Source organism: Macaca mulatta, chromosome 7 (assembly GCF_049350105.2).
Source record: "Macaca mulatta isolate MMU2019108-1 chromosome 7, T2T-MMU8v2.0, whole genome shotgun sequence".
Lineage (NCBI taxonomy): Eukaryota > Metazoa > Chordata > Mammalia > Primates > Cercopithecidae > Macaca > Macaca mulatta.
The window spans coordinates 26,087,919-26,100,735 of record NC_133412.1 but is presented as its reverse complement, the minus strand read 5'-3'; the positions used below and the strand labels follow the sequence as shown (position 1 = coordinate 26,100,735).

The 12,817-nt window shown below is 36.3% G+C and overlaps 1 protein-coding gene across 15 annotated transcripts in view; it reads left to right on the top strand.

The window, feature by feature from the left end:
* The window catches only part of CEP152 (centrosomal protein 152), a 74,181-nt gene that overhangs the window by 44,853 nt on the left and 16,511 nt on the right, over positions 1–12,817 (top strand). For 10 of the 15 annotated variants that reach the window (XM_077939387.1, XM_077939390.1, XM_015142191.3 and 7 more), the window contains 5 exons: positions 257–385; positions 528–660; positions 4,728–5,009; positions 7,317–7,448; positions 11,028–11,678. In XM_077939387.1, the coding sequence (XP_077795513.1) occupies positions 257–385; positions 528–660; positions 4,728–5,009; positions 7,317–7,448; positions 11,028–11,678 (1,327 nt within the window). Of the gene's footprint in view, positions 1–256; positions 386–527; positions 661–3,017; positions 3,204–4,727; positions 5,010–7,316; positions 7,449–11,027; positions 11,679–12,817 lie in introns of all 15 variants that reach the window. The other 5 variants (XM_015142187.3, XM_077939385.1, XM_015142186.3 and 2 more) reach the window with 1 other exon arrangement.

Here is a 12,817-nt window from a genome sequence, read left to right as displayed (position 1 = left end):
GTTTGAAGGACTGGGGCATTCTCACATCCAAGTTTCTAACTGTTCTCTAGAAACATTTGAAGAAAGAAAATTTTGAAGATTCTCATAAGATTGTTGGTTATTAATTAATTATTACCACTTTCGGTTGGGGAAAAGTAATCTGACCTCAATTATAATTTGCATTAGAGGGATGAGGTGAGGAGGAAGGAAGGAAGCCAATTCATTTTGGTGTTTGTAGTGAGACTGGGCATTGCCTTTGATTCCGCTCTGTTTCCAGGTGTGAGAGGACTTACCAGCAGCACCACGAAGCCATGAAAACTCAAATACGTGAAAGCCTATTAGCAAAGCATGCTTTGGAGAAGCAGCAGCTCTTTGAGGCTTATGAGAGAACTCATTTGCAACTGAGGTGAGAATAAGGAGTTTAGCTGCCTTTTAAGCTGTAGAGACTACATTCCCCTATTCCATAATTTAGAGGAAAATCGTTTGTTACGCAGCTCCTGTATTTTTTTGTGGTTAAATCATTTAGTTGCTGGTTTTGTGTATCCAAGGTCTGAGTTGGATAAGGTGAATAAGGAGATGACTGCTGTGCAGGAATGTTACCTAGAAGTGTGCAGAGAGAAAGATCATCTAGAATCAACTCTCAGGAAGACCACTGAAAAGGAGCAACAGACTCAGGAGAAGGTACAGTACAAGTTTATGTTGTACCGACATCCTTTCACTTTTCAAGCCTCAGTATTATCATTTAAACGAATGCATTTGTTCTAGAGAAGTGAATGGCGAAAGTATTCATAGGTTCTCTTGACTTTTGACTGTATCACACTCATATAGCTCACAAATAAAGTACAGTAAATACTGAAATGATTATTAAAACCTTAGTGTACAATGGCATATAGATAGGAGAAAGTGATTTTTTTTTTTCTTGCAGATTTATTCTAAAGGGCAAAAAAAAAAAAAAAAAAAAAAAAAAAAATCAGTGTCACTTTAAATCTGAAAATCACAGATCCTTGTTTTCAGCGTTGACTGCTCCGGAAACCCTACGTAGTCCTGTGAGCGCCGCACGGAGCATTCCTTCAGAGCCCTTTTTCTCGGATCCATTTCTTTCTCACTACCTCATTGTCATTTTATTCTTCTGGGGAGAAGAGTAGGAATTTGAATGTTGGTTTCGTGATAGGGAGAGTGGTGATACGGAGGATATGGACAGCAAGGTCAGCATCTTCGTATGACCTCCTTCAGGGAAGCTGGAGGGGCTAGAGTAGATTCTCCAACTCTGCCTGATTCTTCTGAGTCACCCTGGGTGAGTGTCCAGGAGTAAAATCACATGTAAACAGTCACACCTCCTCTTTTCTTCCCTGTCCTGGCCCAGAGCCTTCACAGGCTTCACACTTTGGACCAGCGACAAACCACAGTTTGAAAGCTATCTGCCTCAAGATTAGAATATTTTTAAATGCGTAAATAAATGTTCTATACAGAGCTTTTTGAATGAGTTATGTTAAAGCAAGCTATTACTACCACACACTTATAAAGAATAGTAAAGAGCAGGTGAGAAATTCAGTTCATTCAATATGTTGATTATTATTGAATAGATTAATGTGGTGAAAAACGTGCCATGTATACATATCATCCTGTGGAAAAAGAACTTCTGAAGGGAGCTGTTTTAGGTAGAGATGGCAGTGTAAAAGTGAGAAAGGATCTTATATTACCTAGAAATTGAGGACTTAGCTTTCAGTAATGTTTTAAAAATTAAAATAGGGAAATCACTAGTGTGATTCTTTTATATGTATAAAAATTGGCAAGAACATAAGAGGAATTTTCTCAAAGAGGTCATTTCAGGAATATTTTCTGATACGTTTAATAGAATCAATTTGACTATAAAATTTGATCTCATATAATGGGTCAGTTACAATTAATATCTGCTACTGACTGATATTTTGGCTCATGAGTGTTTGTACCCAAGTCCAAGAAGAAAAGTTAAACTACTATTTGGTGCTTCAAAAAAACCAAACTTAGGGGTTAAATGTTGCACATGTATCCCAAAACTTAAAAGTATAATTAAAAAAACTTTAAATTGTTATACAGTAAAATTGACTTCGTCCCACCACTGGGTGTATAGTTCCATAAACCTATAGCACTTTTATAGGTTTATCAGGATACAGAACAGTTTTATCACCCTAAAACGCTCTCTTTTGCTGTCCTTTTGTGGTTACACTACTCCCCCAAGCCCACCCCTCACTTAAAGGGCCAGTGTACTTAAAACATTAGAAGTTTAATTTCTTCCCTCTCTGAGAATTCATTAGTTTTTTTACTATAGAATTATATAAGCCCTTAGTAGTATAAGCCAGTCAGAACTAAATATCTTTATATTTAGGAGACTATCTAATCTTCTCACATTCTTCAGAGGTAGGCAAAAATATACCTTTTTTTTTTTTTTCTTTTTTTTAAAGGAAATGTTTCACATACACGATGGGAGAATCTTATTAAACTCTAGAACAAGTGAGGATACTTTGGGGGTAGCTCTTCTTTGCAGGACATAAGCCATTTTACTGCAGCTTGGCTTTAGGTAGGGGACTTAACCTGGATACAGAGTATATGAGTCAGGTAACAATAAGAGTTAAAGGGTGTTTTTTTATGTTTCACGCACTGTTTTCCGAAACACTTGCTAAGTCAGGTTGCAGGTTAAATAGGAGCTCAATTCCAAGTTTTAAAGCTTTTATTAGCACACAGAACTTTCCTCACATGTTAACCTGGCTCATTGAGAGAAAGGGGGAAAAAGTCATATACACAGAATCCTTCAGTTTGGGGAGTAATCAGTGAAGCCTATGAATTTGCAGACAAGGCAAAGATGGTCAACCTTCCCATTCATGATGCCATTTCTATACACATTGAGGCTTATTTATACAATTGTAATATGAGTTAGGTAGGTGCATTTTAGAAGTTAGAGGGATTTTTTTGCTATCCAAGCCATGCACAACAAGTTCATATGTTTTAACTTGGAGACTGTTGGTGTTGTAGAGAGATATTTATTTGAATTTTGTTTAAAGAGACAGCTATTGGAGGAAAGAGAAGAATATGTAAGCAAACTGCAGGTGGAACTTGAAAAAAAGTACCAAGATACACTTATGATGGAAAAGAGCAAGTGGCTGAAAGATCAAGAAACTGATATTAAACAGCAAGTTGAAAATGAAGTGATCTTAGCCAAAGCACATTGGGATAAGGAACAGAAAGAGGTGTGGATTAAAATTTCTTTCTGGTCACCACATTTTTAAAATGTAGTACTAACTTCAGAAGACAGTTCTTCCTGAACAGATACATAAGTTTTATTTGCCAGGCACTTACATAGTCACCCATTTTACCTTTCGGAATTGAGCTATTAGCAGTTACCACACCAGTTTTATTTTTAGAAATTTAGCCACCTTTTGACTTTTCGACCCAACTCAGGATATAACAAGTTTTATGGGCACTTCTTTGATTCCTCGAAATGAAACCATGATCTGATTTCATATTGTGGAATGATTATAACTCTAGACTAATATTTATAACAAACAATAAATAAGCCATATCATGGATTAGAAACAAAGAAGTAATGGGCAGTCTTAGAAGCACATAATTTGTTACCTCTATTACTTAAATAGCAAATGAGATTAGGAAATGCTAATAGTTCCCTAGAAAGTTAGGGAACAAAGTATGATCCTAAAAGCTTGTTTAGAAATGAAAACAAAAAAAAATTCTCAAGCTTATTTAAACTAGATTTTTTTTTTTTTTTTTCTTTTTTGAGACGGAGCCTTGCTCTGTCTCCAGGCTGGAGTGCAGTGGTGTGATCTCGGCTCACTGCAACCTCCGCCTCCCGGGTTTAAGTGATTCTCCTGCCTCAGCATCCTAAGTAGCTGGGATTACAGGCAAGTGCCACCACGCCCAGCTAATTTTTATATTTTTAGTAGAGATGGGGTTTCACCATGTTGGCCAGGCTGGTCTTGAACTCCTGACCTCAGGTGATCCACCCGCCACGGCCTCCCAAAATGCTGGGATTACAGGCATGAGCCACTGCGCCTGGCCTCAACTACATTCTTCTGTCTACAAAATGGCTATTAATTGCTGGTAGCCAGGGAAACAGTTGGAGATACCCAGGTGGTGAACAGAAAAAGGGAAAACCAAATTGTGCTGTTTCATAGTTTAAAACTGTTTTTAGCTCCACCTCGCTGTACTGTTAAAGTGGAAAAATCATTAAAATGTTCTTCCAATAATACTGCCTCCCTTTTGAATGTAGTCTATTTAGTAAAATTTAACATTATAACAAACAAGATTCTAACGTGTTCAAGTGAGTAAAACTATTTTTTAGATTGTTCAGGTTTTGGTTCGTTAATTAGATTTACTCAGTCCTTTGTGGAGAGCATGGTGTTGATGGCAAAACACATTAACTGTAATTTTTTTTTTTTTAAATCCTGCTGTCTTTGTAGTGGCAATATGAAAGATTCCAGAGGTTGCATATTGAGAGCAAGATCTCCTGACTTTACACAACATACTTAAATCTTTCATGTGATTTTTGTCATATAGTTAAGTTCAAAGAGTAACTTTCAAGTTTTACTTGAGAGTGTGTTTTAATTGACTAAATTTCTAAACCCTTTATAATTACTACAACAATATCTAGATGGTTTTCAAACACAGCTGTGATTGCTTTTCTGGCTAGCCTTTAATTCTAGTTTTTAACTTATTTGAAATTTTTTTTTCTCCTATGATTTTTCTTCTGAAAACAGATCAAAGAAAAACTCATTCAACAGCTTGAAAAGGAGTGGCAGTCTAAGCTGGATCAAACTATAAAGGCAATGAAAAAGAAGACCTCAGATCGTGGCAGCCAAACTGACCAAGTAACCACCAGTGATGTTATTTCCAAGAAAGAGATGGCAATCATGATAGAAGAGCAGAAGTGCATAATCCAGCAACACTTAGAACAAGAGAAGGACATAGCCATCAAGGGGGCTATGAAGAAACTGGAAATTGAATTGGAACTCAAGCATTGTGAAAATATCGCCAAACAGGTAAAAGGCAGGTTTATTCTAGTAAATTTTTTGGAACTGCCTGTCACTTAATGAAAGTACATAAAATGCTATCATTGAACTCGTTCATAACTTTATACTTCTAAGATTTTGTGCATTTCTAGGATAGAAAACCTGTCATGTTCCTAAATTTTTCTTCATACTATTTCTGTCATAAAGCCGTCACCCCTCGGTTTTTCTGTATATTCTTTCAGTTTACAAAGTATTTGCTCCTTTGAGATTAGTCCAAGCATTAAGATGCCTGAGGTTAAAGAGGGTGCTTTTACATCTGAATGAATCACAGTTTAATTATGTATCTTTCATATCTAATTTTATGGAAAATATTCCACTAAGGTGGTTATAGATAAGTAAACCTAAGCACATAAGGTATTTAACATTTGTATTGAGACTTGATGCAGTTGGATCTGCAGGCCTGCCCTTAAATGGAACTTTGTCTATCATTCCCATTAGCCGCCCCAAAGTGGTGCCAATACCTTTCCTTTGAAGCACTCACAAAACTAGCTTGTAACTGACACAGTTACTTGATTTGAAAGAAATACTATACTGAGAAAAGTACAGCCTATTATAACAGAATAAAGATGAGTTATCTGTTATATCTCTTTTTTTTTTTTTTTTTTTTTTTTGAGATGGAGTCTCGCTGTGTCTCCCAGGCTGGAGTGCAGTGGCGTGATCTCGGCTAACTGCAAGCTCCACCTCCCGGGTTCACGCCATTCTCCCGCCTCAGCCTCCCAAGTAGCTGAGACTACAGGCGCCCGCCACCACGCCTGGCTTGTTATATCTCTCTTACCTATTACAGTGATTCTCAAAATTTTTGGTCCCAGGACTCCTTCACAATTTAAAAAATTGGGGACTCTAAAGGGCTTCTGTTTATGTGGGTTATATTTACACTTTTGGAAAATAAACCTGAGAAATTTTTAAAAAACAAGGCTACCCAAGCACACATTCCACTGGCTGTCAGAACAATGACATGATCACAGCATGCAGCTTTTGGAGAACGGTGCTGTTTATGCATGAGAGAACAGCAATAAAACAGATAGTGTCTTAATATTATTTTGGAAAAAGTTTTAACCTCACAGACTACCTGGCCGGGTTTCTAGCCTCAAGAGTTCCCTGGACTTTGATACATCTGTTATGTATTTATCATTTTAATTTTATTACTTATTATAAACTCTTAAACAAGATAGGGCTCAATGTAAAGGTTTTGAAAATACACTCTGCTTTTGATAAATACTTGAAATTCTGCTTATTTGTTACATTGTTCTACATGATTTTACAGGGCACCCTTAAAGTCTGGAAATACAGGCAAATATATGTAATGGTACCAGGGATATCTTCAGTTAGTTTACCGAAATGTTTACTGAAGGGGGTTTCAAAAGAGTTAAGAAAAGGTTCCACAGACAAAAAGTTGAGTTTAAACGTGCTGCTTTGGTATTTATGAAATCATTAATCTTAAAGCAAATAGCGTAATATAGCAGAAAGGAAATGTTTCATAATAACTTTTTAAGTAGATAAATTTCTACAGGAGCTTTGTCTTTTCCCCATTTCTTAACTCCTTGGAATTTGTACATAGATAGAGTTTACACATTGACATATTTAGCACTTTAATGATAAATACAGTCTCTTATATCAACCCTGCTTTTGTGTGTATGTACGTATATATACATATATCTGCATATCTATGTGTATTTTAAAATAAAGGAATAAGGTAAAATTATTTAACATAATCTTCTGGTAACTGGTGGCAGATTTGTAACCAGATCACCCTCATAATTAATCAAGTCTTAATTTTTTGCCTTCAGAGGTATCACCCTCATTCTTTAGTATAAACCCATTCTCGACAGTAGGAAAGGTCGCAGGTATAGGGCTCTAAACCGTATCAGTTTACATGTGCATGCACATGTGTAGAGCATGAGGAGTGAGGAAGGTGGTGGGTGTAGTGATTAGACAGCAGTTGGCACCCAGCAGGCCTTCTCCTTTTTCCCAGGATAAATAGGAGTTGTTGGAAATGGTAATTGGTACTTCGTATGACACTTTCTAAGGTAGTACTGGTCATCAAACATTCACAGATTCCCACTTCTTGTGTGGCATTTGTGTGGGATGCTATGGGAGGTTTACAACAAAAGGATTAGAGTCCACTGTTTGGGATGGGTAGGGTACTTGAAGTCAGTTTAACTTTATTATGTAGTGATATACAGTATAAAATACTGAAATCATAACTGCTGTTTGAAAATGGGGTCTTTTTGAAATTTTATACTCCATTTTACCTCTTTCTTTTGCAATGTCCTACAGGTAGAAATAGCTGTGCAAAATGCTCGTCAGCGATGGCTGGGAGAACTACCTGAGCTTGCAGAGTATCAAGCACTTGTGAGGGCAGAACAGAAAAAGTGGGAAGAACAACATGAGGTCTCTGTGAACAAAAGGGTAAGAGCTCTTCTGCAAAGAAACTTCAGGAGGCCATCTTGCCTGACCCCTTCTCTTACCTCAGTCCTTGGAATTTGTACCTACTCATAGAATTGTTGAAGGGTTAAACATGTTGATACATGTTAAGCGGTAGCTCAAAGCCTAGCAAGTGTTCTTGTCATCATCAAGTTGTTCTTAGAGAAAGAATGTATCTACCTATGAGGATAACTTAGAAATTATTTAATAACTCCCATTCTATCTTGCCCTATCTTTAGATGAAATTGAGAACAGGTGTATATTTGTTCATTATCAGCTATACAATATCCTTTCACATGCTTAAAGATTGTTTTCTCTGTTGTGTCAGTAGTCTTATAACATTCTGGTTGGTAAATAGCCAGTTCTCCTTTCCAGAAATGTCATGTTTCTTGACCGGAAGATAAAGATATTATAACTATGTGTACTCTTGCAACTTAATTACCGGTTTAAACCAATTCTAATCAAAATGCCAACAAACTGAATGTATTTGAAGTTGACAAAATAATTCTATAAAATGTTTTTGGAAAAACAAAAGGACTAGAAATTTTTTTAATGTTCTGGAAAAATTATAGTCAAGCCCTAACACGTAATGGAATATATTGGAAAGCAACAACTCAGACTGTACTGAGTCACAAAAATAGAATTCATTTTAATTCAGTGCAATACAGATTTCAGAGGTAGACCCTACTATAAATAAAAGCTTAATAAATTGTTTTAAAACAAGGGAATGAGGAATTATTTCATAATAGTCTTACGATAGCCAGGTAACACTTTGGAAAAATTAAGTTTACCCAATGTGTATCACAATAAACTCTAGGTTAATGAAGGAATTAAACATTTTTAAATAAAAGTGTAGAAAAATTAAAAGAAAATTGAAGATTTCAGATCTGTACCATAATAACAACTCAATTTCGAGGCAACGTATCTAATAGCAAAGATAAAATAATAGATTGAAATATGTTTTCTTTTTGTAGTAAAAAAGTAAAATTAAGGGGATAATAAAGATAAGGAAAATGGATCAAACGTGAGAAATTATTCTCTATACTTTTTAGTATGTCTGAAATATTTTAAAAGGAAATTTAAGAGAGAGAGAGAGACGAAACAATATGATTGTGAGGATATGTGTCTCAGGGCTCAGAAGTCAAGTAGAATAGTAAAGTAAAGTAAAATATAGAAAATAAAACAGGCCAAGATATCTTTTCATAAGAACATAGAAGGCTGTATGTTTGTGAATGCAGACATATAGAAATGAGAGAAAATGTTTTTGTTGCTTCCCAAACTTCAGCAGGCCTGAGAATCACTTGCAGGGTTTGTTAAAGCATAGCTACCTGGGCTTTCCTCCTAGAGATAATGATATAGTAGGTCTGGAGAGTGTCCTGGGAATTTGCCCTTTTTTTTGAGATCGAGTCTCACTGTGTTTCCCAGGCTGGAGCGCAGTGGCGCAATCTCAGCTCACTGCAACCTCCACCTCCTGGGTTCAAGCGATTCTCCTGCCTCTGCCTCCCAAGTAGCTGGGATTACAGGTGCCTGCTACCTCTCCCAGCTAATTTTTGTATTTTTAGTAGAGATGAGGTTTCACCATGTTGGCCAGGCTGGTCTTGAACTCCTGATCTCAGATGATCTTGCCTACCTCGGCCTCCCAAAGTGCTGGGATTACAGGTGGGAGTCACCACAACTGGCTGGAATTTGCATTTCTAACAGGCTCCCAGCTGGTCTTTGGACTACACTTGGATGTAAGTAGCACTATTCCAGATAATTATATCAGTCACAAAAAATAATGTCAACATGTTGTGCATCTTTCCTCCAAACCAAAAGAGGTCCAGAAAAGGCCAGTTCCATAGCATTGGCTATAGAGTTATTTTAAGATTAGAGTGATTAGTTGAGATCTGTGACAGTGTGAAGCCAGTTTCTAGAATTCAGAAGTAGTTAAGTTGGTTCAGTGGTTCCCGAACTTTGCTGCACATTGGAATAACTTGAGGATCTTTAAAAAATACTGTTGCCTGGCCCCTACCCTTAAATTTTGTTTTCTATGGGCCCTGGCCTGGGCATCAGAAGTTTTAAAAGCTCCTCAGGTGATTCTAATGTGCAGCAAAGTTTGGGAACCACTGAGTTGATGAATGCTGTCAAATTCTCTTTGTAGAATTTCACATGAGAAAATGCACATTTTGGTAAGGTTGGGCAGGTCATACAAATTCTGTGGAATCCATCACCTCTGTCCGAGTCACCTGAGAATGACTTCCAGGCATCCATTGCAACATGACCTGTTTTCTCTAAAAACACTATTTAAACATGTTTCACATCACTACCGAATTATTCTGCTGGTAGCAAAGGAATTTTGCAGTGAATTCTTTTGTAAAGCTCACCTTAGATACTGGGTTCCTTTAGCAGAAAATTTATTTAGTAGATACTCTATCCCATCATCCCAGCCATATATATATAGTATTGATTAATGGTAACCACCATTGTCTAGGCCAAACCTTTGGAGATGCCCAATTCTGTCTTTTGGCACTATTGTGTCCTTGTGCCTTCTTAGAATTCAGTTAGAAATTCAGTCAGGAATATTAAAAGTGAAAGGGACTCAAGGTCATTATCTACTCTACTCCTTTATATGGGTGGAGATGTTAGTGCTAAAGAGATTAAGTGACTTTTCCAAGGCCATGCATTCAAAAATAATAACTACATAACATTTATTGAGTCCTTATCATCTGCCAGGCTCTGGGCTAAGTACTTTAAATGGATTATGTCCTTATGTCATTTAATCCTAAAGGATGCTATCAAATTGGCATTGTAATTATCCCCATTTTATAGATGAGGAAATTGAGGCTCAAAGAAGTTGAGGAATGGGACTTTAGTTCCACAGCTGGTAAGTTAATTCCAGCAGATTCTGTTCTGTTAAGCACCTGTGCTAGGCTTCCTCTGCAAATTGGTGTCAGGATTGGAGCTTAGGTTTTTTGATTTCCCTATTATTTTTTGGTTAGGTACTATCTGTTGTTTTCTATGATCCACTAGTTCTATTATTCTGTCATACAAACAAATTAGACTAATGAAAAATGACTTTTTCTGTTTGGTATTGTCCTTTAATGAACTGTTCTAGCCACTAAAAGTGCATTAAAATACAGTTACACTTATCAGCAAGTAATTATGCAGGCGTGTGCTATATTCCTAAGTAATAGTAAAAAGTCCTTATGAGTCCGTTTTTGCTTTAGTTAAAAGATATTTAATTTGTTGGAGGCATAGATAAAATTTGAGATTGTATCTGTATCAAAAAAACGAACATGAAATTTTTTCTCACATTAGTTTTGGCTAGTTATATAATTGTATGTGTGAGTGTTTATGTGTCTATACATACACATAAGCACATATTTATGTATATATTTTGACCAGTTTAAGTATAGTGTAAGTATTACTGTTTCTAGAATCATGTCTTATCTGAAATCACATTTCCTTTTAATTTTGATTTTAAATTTCTTAGCTTCAGAGGTTAAACCAAATAGTTTCTTTAATTTTTTTGCAAAGGAGGAGAATCATAAAGACCTTTAAAATGCATGTTGTTATGTTCTTTAGATATCATTTGCTGTTTCTGAAGCTAAAGAGAAATGGAAGAGTGAGCTTGAAAATATGAAGAAAAATATACTTCCTGGAACGGAATTGGAAGAGAAGATTCATTCTCTTCAGAGGGAACTCGAATTAAAGAACGAAGAAGTCCCTGTGGTCATCAGGGCTGAGTTAGCTAAGGCTCGGAGTGAGTGGAACAAAGAAAAGCAAGAAGAAATCCGCAGAATCCAAGAACAAAATGAGCAAGATTACCGGCAGTTTTTGGATGATCACCGAAATAAAATTAATGAGGTGCTTGCGGCAGCTAAAGAAGACTTTATGAAACAAAAAACTGAACTGCTTCTTCAGAAGGAGACAGAATTACAAACATGTCTAGACCAGAGTCGTAGAGAATGGACTATGCAGGAAGCCAAGCGGATCCAACTGGAAATCTATCAGTATGAGGAAGACATCCTGACTGTACTTGGGGTTCTTTTAAGGGATACCCAAAAGGAGCACGTCAGTGATTCTGAGGACAAGCAGCTTTTGGAAATCATGTCGACTTGTTCTTCAAAATGGATGTCTGTGCAATATTTTGAAAAACTAAAGGGCTGCATACAGAAAGCATTTCAAGATACACTTCCTCTGCTTGTGGAAAATGCTGACCCACAATGGGAAAAGGTATGTTCCTGAGAACGAGAGGAGGTACTGAACACCAAGAATGACTATAGAAGTTGTATGTAGTGTTTTTTCCTTTTTTCATTTTAAAGTTTAGTAGATGTAAGTCTTATGTTTTTGTCAGTGGTTTAAAAAACTACTCTGTAGCGAATCCAAAGGTTTGCATGTTTTGTTGCCAAAAAACTTTACTACTTCATAGTGTCACAAATACAAGAAAGCTTTTAGCCTCTAAATGTCTTTTTCCTAAAGAATATTTAGGACAAATACCTAATGCCTGCAGGGCCTAAAACCTAGATAACAGGTTGATAGGTGCAGCAAACCACCATGGCACATGTATACCTATGTAATAAACCTGCACGTTCAGTACATGTATTCCAGAACTTAAAATAAAATAAAGAATATATGCTATTTTTTCTAAGGGCATGAAATTTCAGAAACTGAATAATTTTTATTCAAAATTCTGTTTTCTGGGCCTGACCACTTCATGAAATATGCATCATAAGAGTTTCTTAAAAGCTTGTGAAGAGTTTGGAAGCCTATTTATTGCCCACAATAAATGTATGTCTCATTTAGGCAAAAAATGCCAACCAAGTACAAAGAGTATTGATGTTGAAACAAGCAAATAAATATGGCTCACTCGCATAAAACTCTGAAGCCCAGTTTCTGGATGTGCTATATATGTGCATATAGAATTAATTATATTCTTTTAGTTATCTAAGTACTCTCTGAGACCAGCTTTTAATTTGTATGAAAGATTCAATGAAACCAAAGTCTTGCTACCTTATGATCAAAGCAATTAGGTATGCATGAAAGATCCAGAATGATATTCTGAGCATGGTGATTAGCCAATTTCAACATTTGGAATTAGAGGTAGGAAAAAAATGCCAGTAGTATAAGATTTGTCTGATAGAGTTGAAACTTAAGAGTTAAGTTCCATCAAGATATTGTGATTAAAGAGTTTCAAGGCCAGGATTGAGCATTTGGTATTAACACCTACTTGAGAGAGTTATAAACTAGAAGTACTAATCTTGAGTTTCAGTTCCATATTCGATGATAACTAGGTTATTATATTGGGCAATCACATAGTTGCTCACTGGAAAAATAAAATACAAATCCCTGGCCTAATTCCTTGGGTTTGGGTA